General features: G+C 44.3%; 1 protein-coding gene across 1 annotated transcript in view; it reads left to right on the forward strand.

Annotated features, from left to right (window-relative positions):
• Positions 1-24,041, forward strand: part of Dbp80 (putative ATP-dependent RNA helicase Dbp80) — a 33,949-nt gene extending 9,908 nt beyond the window's left edge. The window contains exons 6-7 of the mRNA XM_037432952.2: positions 20,033-20,224; positions 23,743-24,041. Of these exons, the coding sequence (XP_037288849.1) occupies positions 20,033-20,224; positions 23,743-23,822 (272 nt within the window). The 3' untranslated portion in view covers positions 23,823-24,041. The remainder of the gene's footprint in view (positions 1-20,032; positions 20,225-23,742) is intronic.
• Positions 24,042-25,523: the final 1,482 nt, after the last annotated feature.

A 25,523-nucleotide genomic window follows, 5' to 3' on the forward strand; every position in this document is an offset into this window, starting at 1 on the left:
TGAGGACTTATGGTGTCATTTAAAGCAACAGTGGTAGCCTTCATATCAGTTGTAGCAGACAAAGGCGTTGATTCTGCGTGAAGGGGAACCAGCAAGAAAGGCTTGCTGTCAGCGAAGCAGCTCACAGCAGTGCCTTGGGGCAGCATCACTGGCGATGAAGTTGGGTTCAAGGCGGTGACCAATGCTTTACTGTCGTTAAACCGCACAAGGCCGGGTGCTATGGTAAGCCCCGCAGGTTTGGAGCGAACTGATGGGGCTATGAACACGTCACCGTTAACTGTAGTATCCGAAGTGATCGTGAGAATTTGTTTATCTCCTGGCGAAATGAAACAATCAGCGGCAGAAACGAAACGGAAGCTGTATGGATCGACATCGGATGAACTCTCAGTAGCTGACATTTCAATCACTCGCTGACGACATGATATGAAAGCTGATGCCGAAGATAGAAAGTCCCATCCTAAAATTACTTTGTGAGTGTACCAAGGAAGTACAAGAAACTAAATGTGGTGAAGGATGCCATCTATGAAAACGCAGACTGTGCAAACACTTGAAGGCTGAATAGGGACTGCATCTGCGCAACGAAGGGGAGGGCCATCGTATGGCGTCCAAACTTTTTTCAAGCGGGCACAAAAGTCTGCACGAATTACGGAAAGTGATGCGCCTGTGTCTACCAGTGCTTCTGTCTGTATACCTTCAATGTACACTAACAAAACATTCGATGGACGGTCCGGAGGAGTTTGACGCAGTTCGAAAAATGCAGCTTTCCCTCTTGAAGCTGCACTGTTTAGTTTTCCAGTTGGTGGTCAGGAATTGAAGTAGAAGGTCGAAGAGGAACGCTGCATCGGTGAAGGTGAGCGATGACGTGAGAAACGGGAACTGCCAACTGAGGCAAAGTTCTGCGGAGACGGCGACCGACGTGTGCTGTTCGGATACAGCCGGCGATAGGGTGGTCCAGTGGGGTAGAAGTCGTCCCGTTCAAAGTTATCGTAGCTTCGTCTTTCGTCTTACTGACGTCGTCGGTAAAACCTTGAAATGTGACCACGGATGCCGCAATAGAAGCAAGTCGGCCGCGAAGTGCGCCAGTCGTTGTAAGGCTGGGAAGATGGTCGCGGTGCGAGTGAGTTGAGCGAACCATGCAATTCGGCCGCTGGTAGCTGCATTGGGCTTTGCTGGGGTGCAGGTGTCGTATAAGCAACTTGAGCATAAGTTGGCATGGCTACAGGATATGAGCTCGGAACTGGTGAGTCTGTCATCGAGGCCAGGCTTTGCTGGGGCGCAGGTGTCGTTGCAGCAACGTGAGCATAACTTGGAATGGGCACGGGATGTGAACTCTGAACTGGTGTACCTGTGATCTATGCCAGTTCCTCCCTCACGATGTCGCGTAAACTAGTAGCAGGTGGCGTCGTTCAGATATCAATGGGGCGAGGTGAAGCCTGTGCATGAAGTTCCTCGCGGATGATAGAGCGGATCAATGCACGCAGCTCTGTTGTGTCATGACTCGAGCTGAGACCAGGCATATCAGGTTGCACCCGAGTGGTTAGAAGCTCCTCGAGGCGCTGACAGGTAGCTACATCGTCTACGGTCTGGGGATTCTGCACCACAAGCGCATTAAAAGCGACAGTCTCAATGCCTTTTAGCAGGTGGCGCACACGGTCGTTTTCCGCCATATGGTTGTCGATGCGGCGGCAAAGGGCGAGAACATCTTCAATGTAAGAAGTGTAAGACTCGCCGGGGCGTTGAACACGTGCACCAAGCCTTTTCTTGGCGATATCCGAGCGCACCGACGGGTTGGCGAAAATCTGGCGGAGCTGGCGCGTAAAGGCGGGCCATGTCGAAAAATCTGTAGCGTGGTTTAAAAACCACGTTTTTGCGACGCCACTCAAGTAGAATGCAACGTGGGTGAGTTTCGCAGGCTCATCCCAGTTGTTGATGGCACTCACGCGGTCATACTCCTCGAGCCAGTCTTCCACGTCCTCACCCGGAAGCCCTGCAAACAGCGGAGGATCCTTTTGAGGGCTGGTGACAAGGTGAGAAGGGTTTCTTGGCGGTGGGAGCGGTTGCGCAGCTGCTGCGCTGGGCTGGTCGGCTTGCGACATTACCGAACCCAGGTCGTTTAAGCGGCGGCCTGAACGGAGCTCCAGGGATGTGTTCTAGAAGACGCTGGGGTTGTCCGAGAGGGTGAGAGGTACTGGGATCGATACCCAGCATCTCCACCACTTGTAAGATGGCGTCCAGTACCCTCAAGACTCTTCTTTATTGGCTCGAGTATGTGCCCCACAACCTAAGCTTGACTAGTGATGATGAGTATGTACAGATGAAAAGATGGAACGCATAAACAATGCTCACAATGCTCACAATCGAATGTGCGACCTCTGATCTGGTCGATTGTTGAGTAACTTGTTCGAAACCCTGCTTGTTCTTTTGGTTGATTGAATTTTAATGTTGTCTTAATTCTGTTAGCAATTACCTTTGTAAATAGCTTGTATACTACGGAGAGCTAGCTGATCGGCCTTGTCATCTCCTTTTTTATTATTAAGATGATGTTAGCATTCTTCTAAGACACCCGGAGTTGCAAAGATTTCTCGCACGCTGCAAGTGCGTTCTCTTCTCGTCCCGACGAAAGCGCTGGAAGCTAAGGAGGGAGGGATGGCACGTAAAAAAAACAAAAAAAAACGTCACACGTGCTTTCTGAGCTTGTGGAGTCATTTGCAGAGAGAATAGAGCAATTTTCAGCTGACTTTGAGAATTTATTGTCAATCGTACGCCGCGTGCTGCGCTATAATTGGCTTGCGTCGACTACCGATGGGCAGCGCTTTCTGACGAGGCACGAAAGGTGTTGCTGGGCCCCTTTAACCTTGAAGGGGGGCTTTTCGGCAGAGTGAATTTCGTTTGGGTAGGTGCTTTCACGGTTTAGCATTCCTACACTGCAGTGAAACCACCTTTACAGGTGGTACATTAAGTAAATGTTTTTTTAGTTTAGCGCCCCTACACTGCAGTGAAACCACCTTTACAGGCGGTACACTCGGATTAGTATGCATTTATTCGTTCCTTGCGAATACTTCGGAATTTTCAATAATTTAAAATCGAAGCGAATTCAAATACCCTACTATTCGTTCGAATATTTGCACAAGCTTAATCACAATGCTAGTTGGTATGTTTTCCTGAGTTGTATTTATGAAAACATCTGATAATTCTTATAAAACCAGAGATCCCCTCAAGTTAGAACTATTGAAAGTTTACTGTATATGCATTAAAACCTTGATTACAATTCTCCTTGTAATGTAATGGCACACATTTGAAGTTTGATCCTGGCTAAACCTCTCATAAAATTGATGTACCAAAAACATCAGTTATATAACAATTTTTATCAACTTCACCTTGTAGGAAGCTTCTCTGGTACTATCTGACAGAGAAAGAAAAATGTACTTTTTGATGCTCGCCGAATTTTCTCGGGTTCAAAATAGAGATTCACCTGAATGTAGTACCAGGTCTTATAAAACAAAACTTATGTGCCCAGATATTGACAACAAGTTTTAAATAAAGAGGTTGGGAAACAGGCTCGATTTGTCATCAGTGAAAGGGAAGGTTATTCTTGTGGCACTTCATTTTTTGTTGTGGTCCAATTTTTCTGGCTTCAAGATTGCTTCGGCATATGCCCCAATCGAGTGCATATTCAAGAGCTTTAACTTGAGCTGTGCAAATAGCAAAATTTTGGGCGTGAAGCGAATTCGAATATTGAAGTGTGAGTGCGAGTTGAATAGAATAATTTCAGGCAATTTTCTGTATAGTTTGAAGTGAAATTGCAGAAAAAACATTGTCGGAAAGAATTCTTAGGCATATTCTTATGAGATAGAAAATGTGCAATAGAAAACTCAAGACATATGGTCAGCACCCAAACGTACTATTCTAAAAATAAAATATGAATGGCGTTCAAAATCCATACATACAAGCTATTTTTTGAAATTATGTGGCAATTTCAGTCTGGCATTCTTTCCAGAGTAGATACAGTGTAAAAATGACAGGCTATAGTTTCGCAAATAGTTTTGTACTTACACCAATTGCATAGTAGAGCAAATTACGGTGAACAAGAACTTGCTGTGCAAATTCCGATTCTCCTCAATGACTATGCCAGAGATATCCTCAATTCCGTAATTAGAAAGGAAGCATTGAAAAAATAATGATAAAGGATTATTATTTTCAGAGGACTAAGCTAATATTAATCGATGAAGGCTATGATTCCACAGTCAATGTTATGTATTGTTTTTGTTTCTGTTTTTCCCCACATGTGGCTCGTAAGCCCTATCAGGTTGTTCTTATGCCTTTCATTCTCTATTTTCTTTTCTTCTTTTTTTTTTTCGAGAGAGTGATACAGTCATCATGCGATTTCCTGGACTCTCAAGGGACTGCAAAAACGTTTGGGAAATCGAGCAGTCAGGAAAAATGAATGCGAGCTAAAACACACTTTTTAATTGGTATTTTTTTGTTCATGAAGAGGGTAGCAGCAAGAGTGCGGGGTTCTCATTGCAATTCAGCAAATGCATCGTCTAGGTGGCTCTGGAAAGAGCCGAAAAAAAGAGAAGAAAAAAATGTCTGATTTAGCCGGCACTACTGCATTTATAAACACTTAGGCACAAACAAAAAGAAGTTACTTATTTTTGTAAGGCGTTCCGCTTGCCCGCCATGGTGTCTGCCTCAATTTAAGTTAACGCCATGCTGTCGCTGTACACTGATGACAGTGTCATTGCTTGCGTCAACTCCGAGCTCGTTGGCTGTGTAGGCTCGGCCTCTTTGATCTCGTCCGAGGTCTTTGTCGGCATCGGCGAAGCCCTCGAGGGTTATACTGGCTGGAATCGAAACACTGGCAACGTGCAGATTGTCAAAGGCAATGTCGTGGGTGGAAGTTCGTCCCACACTCTGTCCACTCCCGCTCGCGTGGCGAAAACAGTTTCGGAAGGTCTGTTGCGTAACCGCCTTCCACGAGTCTGCAAGCATGTCGATGACAAACACAATGGCGTACCAACTCTTTCGCAAGTTGGGGGGGACAAACCTATATATTAAGAGAGACAACTTCTTTGACACGCTTGCACTTTCATGTGACTTTTTATACACAAAGCACCTGGTCAATAGCGTAAAAAAAAGGACAGTCAGTTTTGAGCAGCATGCATTGGGACAACACATCTATGTTTGTCATGCATGTAATAATATTAAACGTGCCACTTTTCGTGCATTACCTCACAACTTTCCGCATGGATACAATTATGTTGATGGCGGCCTCAATAGTAAATATTTTTATCAATAAATGGAATTTTTAATGACTAAGAACAGCTCACAAAAAACTCTGTTTTTGAATGTGAAGCAATCCTTGAGGAACCAAAGAAATTTTGAGCATTCCTATCTGCTTATCTACCTATCTGGCCAGCTATGTCTTGGTGCTCTCATAATTACCGCATCACTTTAATATATTCTAAAATTGGCATATGGGGCACAGGTGTATGAGAACATGGCTTGGCTGCAAACAAGACAAACACAAGGTAAAGCAATACGCAACGACAAGCACAGGTAAAGGAACGCACAACGACAAGCACAAGCGGCATCGTTCAGGTGTTATTTGCGGCCAAAGCATGTTATTAAGCAAGTACCAACTATGCCAACAATAAGTATTGTTACAATATGAGAACATGTTTCTGGTACCGACATAAATAACGTGAAAGTTATTTCCTGTGTACGTCATGAAACTTTCACCCATGTGTGTCACATACCCATATACCACGGGCTGCGGCATGCAAGTAGGCGCTTTGAAGTTTGTATCTTCCCAGGAGCAGAGACAATGTCATCAGTAATTTAAACACGAGAACCTTTACAAAAATGCGGCATCCGCAGCATTGATCTGACAACTGCAAAGAATAAAAATCAGGATCCCAGCAGGAATCGAGCCCAAGCATTTCGTGTGGCAGTGATGTATTCTGCCACAGAACCAGGCAAGATCTTGAATCTGCTTTGGAAAAATTACTGTGCAGACCTCAAGTCGGTGCAAAGTGATTATATTTATAACGATAGATATATCTGCTTTGGAAAAATTACTGTGCAGACCTCAAGTCGGTGCAAAGTGATTATATTTATAACGATAGATATATAAATTTTTAACAAGGAGATAAACATTGCACACGTACTCCTACGTCAGGTCCGGTTAACATCAATTGTAGCAGAAGGCTGTCCTGGAGAGCGAGTTGGTTCTACGACATTCTGTGACAATGTGGCTTCAGTGTCAGCTTCACTTTTATAAGTCTCGTGAATACTATATGTGCACTCATATGACTCTGCAAGCTTTCATCAAGCATTGCTCGGCAACGGAGGAATGTGCTCACGAATGATATTCATATCGCAGCATAGCGCGCACTTCGTTTCCATAAAACTGACGTCTGTGCCCTAATCTGAGTGTTGACGTTACGTCAAATCATAGATATTTTTTTTATACACCAGTGTAGTCGACCACTACTACCCTATTTACAAAAACATGTCAATGTACCCTGTAAAGCATGTCTGAAAAAAGTAAGGTATGGGGCACAGGCAGGTACTCACTGACAGCTTCGCATGGAACCGATTCCCACAGTTCATGGGATGTCTGCCAAATTTTAATGCAAAACTGTTGTATGCCGAAGTCCACTAAGAGTTCAGTGACGTATTTTTATTAGGAAAATGACGTCGAAAAAATGCACGCAATCACATGTCAAACAAAAAAATTGTGACAAAGGGCATGCAACCGATGACCTCTCAATCCGCCCGCACAAGTGCCGAGCATGCCATTCAATGTGCAATGGCCACACATTCTAACAGCTATACAAACGCACCTTATGTATGTCACATTTTTCTCTAAGAGTGCTTTTAGTCAACGAGTTGTTGTCACCCTCTTGGAGCGATAAAGTAATTCATCATTACATGGCCTCCACGATTAGCACCTACAACAGCTATACTGCTGCGCGACTGCCCCATTCAGCACCTTTCCAATACAAGTGCAATTTTGTCGCTGCCTTAACGTACCACGAGGTTCCGGCATCGGCCCAAGCCTCTGTCTCGCTTGTAGCGTTGATTGAAACCAAAAATAGCCCTGCGACACGCGCCTATCTCACGTGGATGTACATGCGCGTTCATCGCTTGCGCATGCCCCGAGAAACATCGCGGCTGGGCTACAGGGTGTTGCGCGTCGCGGCGACCGCGGTCTGCAGGTAGCGGGGCCGATCGCCGTCGCTCCGTCGAGCCAAGGACTAGGGGAGAGCTTTGAGCAAACTTAACGGATTTATTTACATCTTTACAGTGAGTTGTCGAGATGACAGAAGAGAAGAGAAGAAATAGTGGTTTCACAAACCACGAACGTGGTGGTTAAACTTTACATAGTTCAGAGCAAGGTTTAGAGCGACGTCCAGCACTCTGCCGTGTCGTTTTATGCCCTGTCGGGCTCCTCCTCTACGAGTCGACCACCAATCACGCACACACAGGTGAGGGGGGCCGAGCATGCAAGGTCCACGTGAACACTGCACTTTGGTGGCGCCAGCAGGGCTCTTCCTCGTCGTGTGTGAGCCTTTAGTCGAGAGTGCCCACGATCCTGGCCGCATACCTCAAAGGGTCCGCCGATTATGTTCGCTCAATTAGCGGGGCGATCCGCGGCAGCCGCCGCGGTCTCCCCCAGGAAGACGCCGTCCCTGTTGTCCTCTTGGTGGCGTCTTGGCGACACTACGTCTCGTACTCCGGGACAATGCCTGGCGGACATAGGCAGTCAGCCGGTCGGCTACTTGACAATGGATTAAACAAGCGCCGATCTTTTGAGAGGTGCCCGGTTCGTGGAATCCTCCGGGGAGAGCCCTTTGACCAGCGCCGTCGTCGTCTGCCGGTTAACGCGCTAACGATGCGTGACTGGCCCAGGCAGGAGATAGAGTGGCGGCTCCAAAACCCTCTTTGGCGACATTCCATCCCGTTGGCGCCGCTGTCAATCAGTAGGCGACGTCTCGTGGGGCCGGCCTCTGTTGCTTCCTCCGTCCAGACGTGGCGAGACTGTCCTTTTTGCACTAATCCGGCTTGGCAAATGACTCGCTGGGTCAAGGCATAGCCCGATCGCTACAAGGGGCAAGACGATGTGCTTATCGGTTTCTTAGATTCCACAAAGTTCAATAACACTTCAACAGGCGGAGGGACGGCATTTTTAGCCCAATATCTGCGTGCTATGGATTAATAGTAATAACATGTAAGTTTTAACGTCCCAAAACCACTTTATGATAATGAAAGACGATGAAGTGGAGGACTCCAGAAATTTCGACTACCTGGGGTTTTTTGACATGCATTGAAATCTGAGCACAAGTGCCTACAGCATTTTTGCCTCCATCAAAAACGCAGTTGCTGCGGCCGGGATTTGATCCCGCGACCTTGGGTTGGCAGTCGAGCGCCATAATCACTAGATGCAACGCTCATCTTGCCATCACACCTCTTTCTCTGAGTATGCTTTTGTGGTGGTTATCATCTACAGATATCGCAATGGTTTGTTTAATAAGTTAATTATGAATGTTAGTCGTCGGGATGGAGATGTACCAACTGCCAATGAGGATACATTTACTTTGAGTGGTGCTATAGCCCTGAAACACCAAAACATACATCAGCGAACTCTCCTTTATCAATGTATAGTAAATGGTAAATTACCTCTGTAAAAGCACGTTTTACTTTTGTAATTTATCAATTCCTATGATGGAGGAATCAAACATTTTCTTTAATGAATGATTGATCTTATACTTTTTCAAAATAAGTATTAACTTTCCTGCATGTATTAAGGTTTGCGTGCATTATAATGCGCCTTGTTTGATAATAGTCCAGTGTTTTGGGCATGAAATTATTAGCAACATTACTATTATTATACTACCTTTATTATCAACTTTTCAATCATTTTCTTCTAAAAATGTATAATTTGTGGTGTTAGAGGCATAGTACATTGTTTACACCCATCATATTTGTATTAGCATTATTTATTAAAGGGTACCAAGCACCTGCATAACTACTCCAATACAAATGGTGTAAACAAACTTCTTTTTTTTTTTACCAAGCACCTGCATAACTACTCCAATACAAATGGTGTAAACAAACTTCTTTTTAAAAAAAAAAAAAGTGTGGGCAATTATAAGTTGAAAACAATAAACTATCTCGCGTTGGCCTCCTTTGGAAAGGTTATTATTTGTATATGATTGTTCTAAACATTCTGGGTCATTCACACAGCACCAGCTCATTACTCAAGGCAACAGAAGCTGCGAAAATTATCCATTGTGTAATGACCACTTATGCACGACCCTGTAAGAAATAAGAAAATTAACTATTTTCACTATGCCACAATGTTTGTCATTGGGTTTTTATTAAAATTTTTTCCGTGACATAAAATCACCTACTTATTACATGATGTCCCGAGTCTGTGAAATGTCATATTTATTACAGTGCATGCACATTAAACAGTGCATTCATGTGCTTAACAATGCTTAAAATATTTTGGAATAGCCGGAGAGCATTTCCCTCTAAAAGTAGTAAGGCTAGGCTAGCCGCCGATCACATTAGCAGGGGCTACTTATAGCAGTTGGGGAGATCAATTCATATGAGTATCATAAAATATTTTAACTTACAGCATAACAGCATTTAGCAGTTTGTGTGCGTATGCATCTCTGTTAGCTCATCGTTGCTGAGAAAGAAAGGAAGGGATAGAAATTAACAGCGCTGCACGTCTGTGCTTCTTTGCTGTGTGAGTTGTATTTTGAGCTGTAAAGGACATTTAAACTTGAGTGTAAACCAACTAGCCAGTCTCCTAATGAATGTTTCTTAGTGCTAAAAGCCATAGTGTCTCACTTTCTCCCTGGCCTGCAGGGCCAAGTTGCGAGGCAAGCTTAAAAGCATAGCTTCCCACTGAGCTCGAGTCCACTGCTTTATTTGTCGCCACTTTGCAAGCTGCCGCCATCGCTCCAAGTTGCCATAAGCAGCAAGGCTGATCAGATTAATCAGAGACTAAAGCGGAAACCTATCTTGGCACTTCCAGTATGGCAAAACTAAAACATTTAGAAAGATTCGTCGCAATCAACTCACAGCAGCTTCGATAGAGCAGGGGTGATGCTAATCTCTTTTGATAAAAGAAAATGATTTTCGTGAAGCAGAAAATGCTTTGACCGGTCCGTAAAAAGTTTGTTCCCCATCTATAACTGCATCGGCCAGTCAGAGCAGAATAAAAACATGAACAAGTGACGAAAAGCTACGCTTTTAACTTATGGTCAACAGCGTAGCTTTTTTCGCTGTCTAAGCACAGGCAGCACAGCGCCAAAACAGCACAATGTGGCCTACGCTATGGCTGGCAATGGATTGGCGTGCGCTGGATTGCGGCATTTTCGGTTTTGAGGGTCTGAAAACAACCAAAATAATGGCATCGATAGTGACTTCGAGAGCGTGGTTACCAGCAAAGAGTCCAGAAAATTGAATGTTGGAAGCTATAACCGTCAAGCTATGGGGAACTTGACGGTGCCACAGATGAGTCCGGAAAATTGGGCATGTCCAGAATTTCGGACATCCGAGAAATTGGACATAGACTGTACGTGCATTTTTTTTGTTATATTTGTGCTTCTACTTTTTCTAGTGCTAAATAACTGTAAAACTGTATAGCACTGTTTTTTTAGTTTTTTTTTTATCGTAATTATTTTGATGAATTGTACCTCTCACTATGCAAACAAGTGTAGTGTTTGATTTTCATGTAGGCTTTCATGTTCGTAAATTTCTTTCTGCTGCTGCTGCTGCTGTATGGGTGGCACGACCCAGTCAGGCAATATTTGTCTTTAGTTGGGTCTCCTTGGACAATTTATCCGATTGTTCACAATAAACTAAGAAACAAAGATAGCAACATGAAAATGTTTCTCTTGGCTACGTTGATGAAGCACTGACAGGGTGGTGTTTCATAGCTATCTTATCAAGAATGAGCCCATGCTGAGGCCGAATTGTATTAGTACATGATTTGGTGCTACCAAAGTGTTGCCGACAACACATAACATGTGAAGGCAAAGATGCTCAGCCTGTCCTCCTTTTTCAACTTCTTTGGAAGCCCAACTAATGCGGCAGACAAGGGTGTGCTCCTTTCAAGTCTGGAGTTCCAAATCTGCCTTGTAAACATCAGTGCGTACATATTGATACACAACAGCTGCCACAGCCTTGCTGCATGAAAGAGAAAGACGACGTCGGTTGCTGGTTGTTGATGAACTGTCGCCATCTTGTTCGCCGAGCACGGTCCATCGTATATAATTTAATAAATAAGTTACTCATAACATTATTGGTAGAGGTAGACAACTCCCGTACCTCGATGGAGATGCTCAGCAGTCGCAACACCGGGGACTCAACTTCAACTGCCAGTGCCTCATCACTACCGGCCTTTCCAGCCAAGTTGACAACCTACGTCACTCTGCCACCCCTGCGGGATCCTGGCACTTTCTCCGCTGACAGTACCATCGACGTTGACTCCTGGCTGCACCGATACAAGCATGTAAGTGCTACCCATCACTGTGATTGCACGCTCATGCTCGCCAATGTTATATTCTACCTCGACGGCACGCTGCGGACATGGTTCAAAACCAATGAAGCCGAAATCACAAGCTGGGATCTCTTCAAAACGAAGATCCGTGATCTTTTCGGTGATTCATCTGGTCGTCAACTCGCTGCCAAGAAGACTCTCGCCACTCGCGCCCAGAGGCCTACTGAATCGTACGTCTCATACATTCTTGACGTCTTGGCGCTTTGTAGCAAGCTCGACCAGCGCATGTCGGAAAACGAAAAAGTTAGTCACATCCTCAAAGGGATTGCTGACGATGCCTTCTACCTGCTGGTTTTAATAATGTCACGAGCATTGACACGATCCTGACAGAATGTCGTCTTCTAGAACAGGCTAAAGCTCGCCGCGTCACCCACAGCATCATGCGCCTGCCGAGCACAGCTGCTACTTCCTTTTGCGATGATGCCGTCCGCCAAGCTCTCCAATGTGACAACCTCACCTGCATCAATCATCGCGAGGTCGAGGCAGCCCAACCAGTAGTCATTCCAGTCCCAACGCCTGATCATTCACCGATAACGATCTCACTGATACAAGCCGTCGTTCGTCAAGAATTATCGAACGTCGGCCTACACCGCGTTCAACCAGTCTACTCTGCCGAGTCTTTTTATCGTCATCCCTCTGCTCCTCGCTTTGGTTCCTACTACTCTCGACAGCGCAATTTGTCCGAATGGCGTACACTGGACGACAAGCCTATATGCTTCAACTGCCGACGCGTTGGTTATATTGCTCGCCACTGCCACAATCACTGGGCTCCGCCGGCACACTATGGGCCTCCTATCCAGGCCACTTCTGTCCACCAGTCGTCCTCAGCATTTCATTTTGATTCCCCTATGCCGACCACGTCCTCTGATTCTGGCGCACCTCTTGACGAGACCTCGCTACACCCGCTCACCATCCCCTGCTCACCGTCAGTCTCGTTCGCCCCCACAACGCCGTTCTGCCTCTCCGACCTATTTGCAGCGCCCCCGACCGGAAAACTAGGCAGTGCAGCTTCTCGAGGTGGAGCTGCATTAACGACAACCTCTGCAAGAAAACTCTTGTAACATTACCGACAACCCAGAATCTGTTAAAAGTTGATTTAGACAATGTACCTGTGTGCGCATTGATCGATACCGGCGCGCATGTGTCCATAATGAGTGCTGCTCTTCTCCGCCGCCTAAAGAAAGTTGTCACACCCGCCTTGAACCGAGCCGTTCGAGTCGCCGACGAGGGAACTGCCGCCATCATCGGCTTGTGCTCTGCCCGCGTGACTATTGCCGATAGAAGCACTGCTGCTCTTTTCACCGTTAGAGAAAATTGCCCTCATGATCTACTTCTAGGTATGGATTTTCTAACCGCTCACTCGGCCCTTATAGACTGTTCAGCCGGCTGTCTTGACCTTGAGATGCCTCTACTTTTCGATCCGAACAACCCACCTCAAAGCAGCCTTTGCTGCATTCATTTCGTACGCTTTCCGCCTAACTGTGTTACACACGTCGACCTCTTTTTTACGCCACCTGTACCTGACGGCGATTACATGGTGGCACCGATTCATGCCGTGATGCTTACGCATGGCTTCGCTGTTCCGCACACCATTTCGACAATTGTTGAAAACCATACATGCCTTCCTATTGTCAATTTTGCCCTCGCTGCCCAAATTCTTCCCCAAGGTATCTCCCTGGCTGAAATTACTCTCCTACAAGACCATACGGTTGAGCCCTTCGGAGTGGATGGTTGCTGCACCTCAGACCATGATCCAACTCTATCACGTTCATCAGGCGTCGACGTTGACCGCATGGTACCATCAGACCTCGCTCCTGATCAAGCGGAAGCCCTCGGTCACGTCCTGGAGTCCTACAGTGATATTTTCGACTTCACCAGCATGGCCTTAAGCCGAACGAGTGTTGTTACTTATCGCATCAATACTGGTGATGCGAGTCCCATTAACCGACGTCCATACTGTGTTTCTGCATCCGAGCGTACAGTCATACAACAGGAAGTCGAAAAGATGCTTGCAAAAGACATAATCGAGCCCTCGTGTAGCCCCTGGGCTTCTCCTGTCGTCCTAATCAGAAAGAAGGATGGAGCATGGTGCTTTTGTGTAGATTATCGGCATCTCAACAAAATTACGAAGAAAGATGTTTACCCGTTGCCTAGAATCGACGATGCCTTAGACTGCCTTTACGGTGCTACGTATTTTTCCACTATCGACCTTCGATCTGGCTATTGGCAGATCGCTGTAGACGAGGTGGACCGTGAGAAGACTGCATTCGTCACTCCTGACGTTCTTTATCACTTCAAAGTTATGCCCTGTCAACAAAGGACGTTCGCAGATTTGTGGGCTTATGATCCTATTTTCGACGCTTTGTTAAGGACTTTGTGATCATTGCACGCCCACTCACAAACCTCCTGAAGAAGGACGCCCCGTTTTTCTGGGGCGCTGATCACGCTTCATCTTTTTCCCAGCTCACGACCCTCCTTACAACACCGCCGATTTTAGCTCATTTCGATTCATCAGTTTCAACCGAGGTTCGCACTGACGCTAGTGGGCACGGCCTAGGAGCAACGCTATTGCAACACCAACGCGGACATGACCATGTTATAGCATATGCAAGCCGACTGCTATCTACCACCGAGGGCAACTATTCAATCACGGAGCATGAGTGTCTTGCTCTTGTGTGGGCAGTCTCCAAGTTTCGCCCATACTTATACGGCCGTCCATTCTGAGTAGTCACTGATCACCACACGCTCTGCTGGCTGGCCTCACTCAAGGATCCCACAGGACGCCTCGCTCGTTGGCCCCTACGTTTACAAGAATACACGTTCACCGTAACGTACAAAACAGGGCCGTTGCATCAAGATGTGGATTGTTTATCACGCTACCCTGTGGAAGAAGCTGCCCATACTTACACCTTTCCAGACCTTATGTCTGTGACGCAGCTACTCAACCTTGGCCACGAACAACGCCGAGATGCTTCCCTGCAAACCATCATTGACAAGCTTGAGTCAATGCCTCGCGACGCATCTCTACAAATGTTCCTGGTCAAAGACGGGATCCTGTATCGCCGTAACCTTGATCCATGTGGCCATGACTTACTCCCTGTCATACCAGCACGTCTTCGTGCGACTGTCCTCAACCAACTTCATGACGCTCTTTTGGCGGGCCACTTGGGCGTTTCTCGCACATACGACCGTGTACGTCGTCATTTCTTTTGGCCTGGTCTTGCCCGCTTTGTTCGACGCTACGTTGCCGCTTGTGAGCCCTGCCAGCGCCGGAAAAAGCCATTCTCTCTACCAGTTGGATTCCTTCAGCCGATCGACACTTCCACTGAACTTTTTTTTCTAGTTGGCCTCGACCTGCTTGGCCCATTCCCGATCTCCAGCTCAGGCAACAAATGGATTGCTGTCGCCACTGACTATGCGACACGGTACGCTATCACTCGAGCACTTCCAACGAATTGCGCAACCGATGTGGCGGACTTTCTGGTATATGATATTGTTATGGGAAGGAGACTGACTCAGAGGGGTAGTCACCGATGTATTTACAGCCGGTTAGGCGAGCAGCGCCAGCTTTACAGATTAGCTCGCGCCAGTCTATCTGCTTTGTCTTCTTCAGCTCCATGCACTGGCACGCAGCAATATTATTTTAGTACACGGAGCTCCACGCAAACTTCTCACTGACCGGGGCCGGCCCTTCCTATCAGCTGTCGTTCATGAAATCCTGCGCTCTTGCTCTGCCAAGCACAAGTTTGCCACTTCGTACCATCCGCAAACGAACGATCTTACGGAGTGCCTCAACCGCAAACGAACGGTCTTACGTAAGACCATCCACAAATGAGCAGTCTTACGGGGCACCTCAACCGCACTATAACCGAGATGCTTTCTAAATACATAGCAACCGACCACCAGGACTTGGACGGTCATTTGCCATTTGTGACATTCTCATATAATTCGTCACGTCACGACATAGCCGGCTATTCGCCCATTCTATCCTCTATACGGCCGAGAACCCGCCCTACCCCTTGACACCTTGCTGCCCTCGGTCACTGAGTATGCCGGCGAAGCCATCGCACGAGCCGACCACGCACGCCAACTTGCCCGCAGCCATCTGCAGGCCTCACAGGAGCACCAAAGAGAGCTCTACGATTCCCATCATCGAAACGTGCACTTTTCACCGGGTTCCCTTGTCCTTCTCTGGTTCCTCACCCGGCGTGTAGGTCTTTCTGAAAAACTGCTGTCACGCTACACTGGACCATACCGCGTCGTTCGCCAAGTGACTGACGTTACATATGAGATCGTTCCAGCCGATCCAATGTCATCATCGTCAGCTTCGAGCGACATCGTGCACATAGCTCGACTCAAGCTTTATTACCCTCCTTCTACTGCATCCGAGTAGCTCAAGCACCGAGACAGTGCTTCTACCGCCGGGAGGTTATGATACACAACAGCCGCCACAGCCTTGCTGCATGAAAGAGAAAGACGATGTCGGTTGCTTGTTGTTGATGAACTGTCACCATCTTGTTCGCCGAGCATGGTCCATCTTATATAATTTAATAAATAAGTTACTCGTAACAATATGAGCATCTGAATTTTTTTTGTGCTAAAAATTTTCGGCATTTTATTTTTGCCAATTTCAGGTCGAAAACACCATTAATTGAGCCCCCACCTCTGCCACATCTATCATCTCTATGTTGGAATCAGCGTTTTCATGATTCAATAATATGCTTGCAAATAATGTACGTAAATTTTGGCATTTAATTAACCCTTTACCAGATAACACCATAGTTCTAATTGATGATTTTGACAATCCAGTTCCTACTGACATGTGCGCCGATCTACTTAATGATACTTTTAAAAACAACTTTTCTCGAGTTGTTAACGTCATCCAACCCCATGTGCAAAGCTTCAATTATATTGCCATGCCACCAATTTCCATTGATCATTCCGGTATCACTAAACCCATAGATAACTTGCCCATTCACTCATCCCCTGGCCATGACAATATTGGTACCAAATTTCTGAAAAGCACCGTTACTTACAGTTCAGTGATACTAACAAAAATCTTTCAACAGTCCTTAGATACATCAACCATTCCTACACAATGGAAAATCGGGAGGGTGGTCCCAATCTTTAAGTCAGGCAATAAACACTCTCCGAAAAATTATCGCCCTATTTCGTTAACAAGCACTTCCTGTAAATTATTAGAACATGTCATTTTCACCAACCTCATTAACTTCCTTTAATCAAATTCTTCTTTTACACCAGCACAACATGGTTTTCGCAAACATTTTTCACGCGAAACACAGCTCATATTTCACTCACAAACTGCATCACATTTTAGATCGTTCATCATGTGCTGATTGCATTTTTTTAGACTTCAGTAAGTCTTTCGACAAAATCTGTCACCAACTACTACTGTTCAAACTGAGACTATTAAATATTGACAATAGTTTACTCAAGTGTATTGAGTGTTTCTTGTTTAACCGTGTTCAATATGTTACTGCTAACAATCACAGTTCGTCATCTGCTGCGGTCCACTCAGGTGTACCGCAAGGGTCACTTCTTGGTCCACTTTTGTTTCTAATTTATATTAATGACCTCGCGTCTTCAGTTTCTTCTAACATTAATCTTTTTGCAGATGACTGCGTCATTTTTCGTGAAATAACTAGTAATAATGACAGTTTAAGCCTCCAATCTGATCTTAACAAAGTAGCAGCTTGGTGCAGCACATGGCGAATGGACTTAAACATCGCTAAATGTAAGGTAATGCACGTAACTAGATCTATTAACACCCCACCAAAATACTGCTTGAGTAACGTCCCACTTGATCCAGTCTCCTCGTATAAATACCTGGGCATTCTTATCACATCTAACTTATCTTGGGCACCCCACATCGCATACATTACTAATAATGCTAATCGCATATTAGGCTACATACGTCGTAACTTTTCAAAAGCACCTTGTGCACTAAAACTTCTGTTGTACAAAACATTAATACGTTTCAAACTTGAATATGCATCATCAGTGTGAAATCCTTACTACGATAACCTGGTTACTTCTCTTGAGCGCGTACAGAATAACTCCCCCTGTTTCATACTTTCTAACTACAATCGCATCGCCAGTATCAGTTCAATGAAATCCAGCCTAGGCCTTCCTTCTCTTGCATCCCGTCGGAAAATATCTCGTTTGAGTACATTTCACAAATTATTTCATCATCCCACCCTACATAACCAATTAGTCCTCAATCCTCAGTACATATCCCCTCGCATCGACCATCGTCATAAGGTTGGAATCGCATCCTGCAACTCCCAGTGTTTTTCTCGATCATTTATACCTCGTACATCAGTAGATTGGAACCACCTTCCCGAAGACATCGTCACTATTACTAATAACAATATTTTACGTCGTACCTTACTCAGTATTGTATGAGCTAAACGTTACTCAAAATTGTATTATGTTCACCGTCATTGCACAGCTACTATTGTATAATCAGGAGTTCTTCTTTACTTTTTTTATTGTTGCATTGTTTATTCTCATGCTGTATTTTCTCTGCTGTACATTCTGCTGTATAATATGTATTTTCTGTGCTGTATATTCTCATGCTGTATTTTCCTTTTCCTTGTAAACTTTATTTCCACTCTCCTCTATAATGCCATATGGCCCTGAGAGTAAATAAAGTAAAATGAAATGAAATGAGTGATGAATATTGAAAATCTGAAAAGGCCACTGCCAATCTGATGTTGACTGTATATATATATCTTTCGGAAGTTCGAATAGTTTAGAATAGTAAAACTCTAGTGTGAATCTAATCAAATATCGGACATTATTCAAGAATACTCGAAGGTTTGAATATTTGGACACCCCTACTGTGTTAACCTTGACAGGCTTGACTTGTGATGAGTTGTTGATACTTGGCGAGGCAGCCTTTGAGGGCCACATATTTTTCTGTTTTTGGCCAGTAACAAGTTTTCCCGATTGACATACAACTTGCGATCACCCTTTGTTCGCAATAGGGAAATATGCAAAACGGCCCCGCCGTGGTGGTCTAGTGGCTAAGATACCCGGCTGCTGACCCGCAGGTCGCGGGATGGAATCCCGGCTGCAGCGGCTGCATTTACAATGGAGGCGGAAATGTTGTAGGCCCATGTGCTCAGATTAGGGTGCACGTTGAAGAACCCCAGGTGGTCAAAATTTTGCAGAGCCCTCCTTTACGGCGTCTCTCGTAATCTTATGGTGGTTTTGGGATGTTAAATCCCACATATCAATCAAATCAATCAGTATGCAAAACTGCAAGAACAAGCCCACGGAAACGACGTGACGCACTTATCTTTGGTTTGCCATCCTTTTTTGAAGACCTCGAACCAACCAGAGGTCGAAAGTTAGTTGTGGTGTTGTAGTTGTGCACAAGTGTACATTGACCACGTAACCGCAAAGACTTTTCGAAATGATGCCACAATAGTAGAGTCCCACGAGTTTGACGGTCGGAGTGTGCGCTTCGCTTTTTTTTTTTCCTATGCTCAGTTTCTTGGCTCTTCTCTCCCTCCAACTTTTGTTCTGCACACCACAAGCAAGAGGAATAGAGGGTGTATTTGGTAACATACGAACACCATTTTTGTTATGTTGCCACCAGCGTCTTCTGCAGGCAATGTCATGACTGGCAGTAACGGCAAGGCCTGGAAAGGAGCATGAGATTTTTATTTTTTGGTTCACTCGTAGCACGTAGTGCTGTCTGCTTTTGTTATTGTTGATCATGACAGCATTGTGAACTTGATGCACTCATAATATCAGAAGAAAATTTGGGGGACCCTTAAGCTTTGCCTTTAAGAGTTGAATGCGATAGTGATATCCTGTTTCTAGTGCATGAAATCTTTTTGGACTCGCTATACACGTGGCCGTAAGGAATAGGCGTAGTAATGTGTGGTCTTTTCGCAGTGGGGGACTGGCTTTAAACCATAATGTCATTATGATAATCACATGTTCTAATGTACGATGACATTGTAGGCTTGCACTATGCAGTACTACTGCAATATTTCATTTTGTATTGTGAAGCATGTGTTTTTAAAACATGAAAGTTACTTTCACTGCATTTATAAGCAGAGGAAGCATATTTTCTCTGTATTCACAATCAAATGCGTTGCTCCATGGTTGAACAACTGCTTGGAACAATGGCTCGGATTCCATCTCCACTTGGACCCAGAATTCTGTATTAGTATTTATTTTATACATTATTTACATCTTTCTCTATTTTGTGGTCATGCACAAGATGATGATTTTTTCACTCAGAATCAACGATGCCGGAATTTCTGTGAAACAAGCTATTTAGTGCTATTGCTTTAGTATGAGAAGTAGTTCACAGGCACTTCAGTCATTTTCTTGTTGTTGAATTGTCTGGGTCAGCTTCATGAATCTTCTTTGACCAAATGTGTTTCTTTGGGACTTGCTTACTTTCAGGCATCGATGTGGAGCAGGTGACTGTGGTCATAAACTTTGACCTTCCAGTTGACATGAAGGGGCGGGCTGATTGTGAAACATACCTGCATCGCATTGGGCGCACTGGCCGGTTTGGAAAGAGTGGCTTTGCTGTCAACTTGGTTGAGGGCAGCCGTGGTTTGCAAGTCATTAAGCAGATTGAGGAGCACTTTGGTGAGTTTGTTATTGTTGGCCATTTTAAGGATGCTTTGTATGGCGGGTGGGGGATTAGTTTGTCATTATGAAAATAGCAGAACATGGACATCTATCGAATTTTTAGCTTAAATTGTCCTCCTTGGCAGGATTGAATGGTCTTTCCTGCCAGGATGGACCATTCACTCTTCAAGTCTGATCATCGTCGTAATGCTCGTGCAACAAAGGACAGCACGAACGAAATCCTGAGAATGATGATAATTTTGTCCTGGAGCTGCCATTTAGGCATCTTCCATGTGGCCAATTAAAGCTTAGTGAAATGCTTCAATTAAAAAGCCAAGTGTAAGTGTTACACCTAAGTAACGATGATAGTAGGCTGTGTACATTATGAGTGCAGTATAAGTTCGACATGTTTTGACATTATAAACACACTGGCAAAAGATTGTTAGAGCTGACTCGGTTATATGGTCATTTTTTCAATTCAGCTTACAATAGACTCGTTTTTAAAAATATAGAAGAGAGAGAGAGAGAGAGAATAAAGAAAAAAATTCATGCGTCATTAACATTTTATGAGATCAACATATATTTCTGGAAATTATTCTGTATGGTAGCACTTGCTGACTGCATAGCCCAACATTATTGTGAGCACAATGTGGTACACGGTGAACTCGTTTTGATTTTGCACCTGGTGGCAGAAAACTGAAGTAAATGCTCATAAAACATTTATATTTATCTTATGTACAAGATATCTACGAAAGGAATAGAGCTCCTAGAACAGACTATTCTAATGGTTAAGAGTTTAAAAAAAAGTCCATCTGGTCAGGTATTAATTTATTAGCAAATCGCAGTCAATGACCGAACCTGACAAACCTTTGAAGTTTTCGAACCATGTGCAGATTGTTTGCTTGCTGAGGTGGACATGGTATTTCTCTTATGTTTGCAACGCATGACATCATAATAAGTCTGGGTATGTAAGTGATGGCAGCTTGTCTTTAGTAAGCAAGAACAGCCTGTATGCAAATTTAAGACATTGCCTCTTTCACATGCTTGGCCAGTGCCTGTGATTAACTTGACGATTATAACAACGAATAAAGTATGCTAGTCACTCTGCTTATAAATAGCAAGGAAATTCGTGCCTGTGGTAGTGCTTGACACTGTTTTGCTTAGTCATTGGAAAATGGATGGGCGTGCAAATTATGTGACCTTGACCACGCATTTCTAGTGAATTTGAAGCATTACGTAACTTGTTAAAGGCTTGTGTTACAGCTTGTTATTGAGTTTTTTTTTTTTTTAGTTCCGAGTGCGTAGCTTTTTAGGGGCCCGGCTTGTTCATTCATAGACGACGTGGTTATGCTGTCAAGTGCTTAGTACAGGCCTGAAAAAAAAAAAAAAAAAGGCTAGCCGGGCTTAAAACTGTGAATGTCTAAAATAATAAAATTGACAGAGATATCCAAGAAGTAATCACCATAATTAGTGAATAACGGCTAAACATGCTTAGGAAACATGTGGCTGACACCCTATGCACAAGAGAGAGTGCCGCTCCTTTGCAAAGTGTGCGATTGCTCCCCCCACCAGCACTTAGCTGGCGCTTTTTCGCTGCAGCTGAAGCGAGAAACAACCTGCCGGAAGTGCTGTAAATGAGACATATCTCAACTGCTGTAACAACGAGGAACTCAACAAAGTAAAGCAAAAGGTTGCTTGAATGTCGCACACAGAGCTTGTGAATCTCCCAAATAAAATTTTACTTGTGCTGGAGAAACGGTACATGCTTGCCTCAAATGCAGACGTCTTTGGGAGTTTGGCAAGATATCAGTGGGAACTGAACGAACGGGAATTGCTGGGTGCCTGTGCAACGCACTTCCTCCTCGAGTTTCACAGTACGCTCAGACCCGAATATAATGAAATATTGGTTATAATGAAGGGAATTAAGAAGATTCTTGCAATTGTTATAGAGTTAAGAATAAATCTTTACAACGAATTTCTCTATATAACAAACTTATTTTTGTGCAAGATGCAACTTTGTTATAATGAGGTTCGAGGGTAGTTGCGCTGTATTAAAGGAGCACTGACATTAACTTTACTCATGCCAAGATTTTTTGCGTCAGCGAGTAGCTATAGACCCCGTAGCAGTGATTCGCGACCTAAAACTCAACTGAGGGATGAATTACTATCACTTTTATTGATTTATATCACTGTTATGTAGCACTAGTCAAAACGGCCGGCAATCCCGCCATTTTTAGCGCTGGGAGCACCAGCAGGGGCGCTACCTCGCGGTCACCTCCAGATCACGCTACGGCTGACCACTTCTCCACAGAAAAGAGTGACGTCAGGCTCAGCTCCCCCGAAAACATTTCGTCTGCTAGGCGGACACATTCAGTCATGCCTTGTCACCTGCATTGCTGTCGTCGCTGTATAAAGTGTCGACTCTGGTTCAATACGATAGTGTGGAGCTTGGAATCCCTGCGATTTGCGAGGCAAATTATTTTTGCTTCAATTGACCGTTTGCAAAGCAGTGATTCCGAAATGGACGCCGTTCCAAGCAACACTGCAGAGGTGCTCGAGGATGCACACCTCAGCAATGTTAGCTTGTGTGTCTCTGTTATATTGGTGTGTTTTGGCGTGCAAAGCATTCAAGTATATGCAAAGGGGTCAATGCAATATAGCTATCGCAAATGAGCATCAGCGAAGAAATAGAATACGTTTCCTGCTTGCCAGCTTCTTTTTTGTGCCTCCAGATGGCGCCACCTATCCAGCCTCTCACGGTTAACACGGTATTACCACTTTTACGTGGACGCGAAGTCTACGAACTAAAATTAAACGATACCTGCATGTTACTTGTCAACGATGATATCTGACTATAGGCTCTTCCACTTTTGATAGCTTGTGCTCTTATGATGTGTAACACATACGTGATATGAAAAACACCCTCATTTCGCTTTTTCCGTGCTTCGAACTAGACGACTGCAACTCACCTGCAACTCACAACGATTCTCCCAACATGTTGACCGACAAGCACACATTTAATAATGCTCTTTTTTTTTTCGCCGTTATTTTAAAGGTGGATTTTATCTTGATAATTTCATGAACTCATTCAAACCGGTGCCACAGAAGATCTGATGCGAGGAGCGAGTGCGTTTTTGTGCTTTGGCGCCAGTCGACACCACGATAAGAACAGTCGGATCGTACACGTCATCACTACTAGGGCATTGTCACTCGGGATAATATTTGTGGAATGTATCGCACCGAACACGTAGCACTAGTGTTGATGTCACAGGGCAGTCTATTTACCGTTTTTTCCCCTTAGCTTTTCTACGCTGTTCGACATTGAATTGAAATAACTTCCACGCGACGGATGCCGTTCAAATTTGGCCAAGAAGACCTATGCATAACAACCGATCGAATGATGGGCACATCTCGATCTTGAAATTTTATGTCAGTGCTCCTTTAAGTGAAGGATTTAAAACTAGGATTTAAGCTTTTAAACCGCAGGATTTAAACGTCAATCCATACATTTTTTTTTCTTCTTTCTTTCTCGGCAGCACGAACCATCAAGAAATTGGATTTCAAAGACTTGGATCAATTGGAGAGCATGGTACGCGGCCAGAGCCTCGTCAAGTGAGCAAGAAACTGTACAAATTTCTGTCAGAAGATTGTCATCGCAACAGTGCTTGGGACGTCACCAGTTCAACATTTGTTTACACATTGGCCATGTATGAAACCACGAACTTGCTGCAAGGATTCTGCAAGGCAGCGTTTACGGGACTGCACCTCCACCAGTGTGCTCACAAGGAACTGTGAAATCGCGTTTTTTTAGCCATTAGTATAAACATATTTAAAGCATCTAAGTTGACTGCTGTATTTCGTACGTGCTCTGCGATGAAAGCTGCTGCACATTAGCATAGTGTACGTTACGAATGTGGGTGTATTTGCAGATGAATGGATTGTTGGTTTCATTTGAGAGACAATGCAGAGTATTCATTGCAGTGTGTCTGTGATATCAGGCTGGGAAATTGAAGTAACTGAACCATTGATTGTTTAATGAATGCTGCCAATAAGTGGACAAATTACTGCAGTGATTGTAACGAAGAGTGGTATGGCATCTGAAAGCTGTTGATGTTTTATTTGCTGATTTTTTTTACAAGCGTAACTTTATGTGCCTCTATTCATGAACAGTTTTATTGGCTGGTTCTGCTTAAAAGTGAAGTTGTTTATTTTCATTCGTTTTAATTTATTCTTGATGTTGTAGTAGTGATCACTTATGTCGTTGTGGTTTTGCCTCAAGTAAAAAAGAAGTGACAGCCTAGACTCATGAGTGGTTAACCTGCACTTACTGTCTTGCTTAACAAAGTTGCTTCAGTGCACCGAATGGATACTGCAGGCCAACATTATTTTGCCCAAAAATGCTGTAAGGCACAAAACGCTGTTGGAAAATTTGTGCCAAAAATACCTGGAATAAAATGAATTGCTTAATGTTGCACAATGCTTACCTGTGTTGATCTATTCATTTTTTCCTACATTGTGGCTGTACATTACAAATGATTTCTACGTCATAGGGACAATTGGCAATGGTAGGATTGGTACATGTGTGAAAGCGTGTGCAGTCTTGAATGCATAGGCACATTGACGCCCATCCATCTTGAATATTATTGAAGAGTCTATTTCGAGACCTCTTTAATGCGGTATACTTCACACAACAATGTATTAGTTAACTTATAGAGTTCTCAGTCTGGTAATGATATTGAATTCAAGTGAAAAGTGTTCTTCAGCGAGAATGGCCCTGCTGTCTAATTTTAGCAATCGGGAACGGCAAAATAGCTTAGTGTAGGCCACTAAACTCCTGGTGCATAAGTTCTAGCTGCATTGAGTCCTCCATTGTGTGGTGCCTTTTGGGAAACAATGGGCTGCTGCGTTTCTGTTGCCATGAGATGTGCTGCTTGCACCCACGTGTTTTCACATCATTTTATTTTTTGTGCTTGCAGGCGGCATGACAATAAATTTAAAGGGGCACTAAAGTCAAATAACTCGCGTCAGAGTGAAAGCTCAATGTATGACAATGTCTAAAACGACAACATAGTTAAGGTCGTTTACGGCCACAGCTTCATACTTGCACTACTGTCCTTTTACGATTTTAAAGGGGAAGGTAGGGCAGCCGACCGAGCCAAGCTTGGTTAACCTCCCTGCCTTTTCTCTTTATTTCTCTCTCTCTCAAGGGAGAGTACTTTATACATCTGTTTATGATTAGATGGTGCAGATTCCAAATTTTTTTTTGTTAATACGTGCTTTAGTGTAAACTCACTTCCAGCTTTCTCACCAGCCGAGT

This window comes from Rhipicephalus microplus, chromosome 3, assembly GCF_043290135.1.
Source record: "Rhipicephalus microplus isolate Deutch F79 chromosome 3, USDA_Rmic, whole genome shotgun sequence".
Lineage (NCBI taxonomy): Eukaryota > Metazoa > Arthropoda > Arachnida > Ixodida > Ixodidae > Rhipicephalus > Rhipicephalus microplus.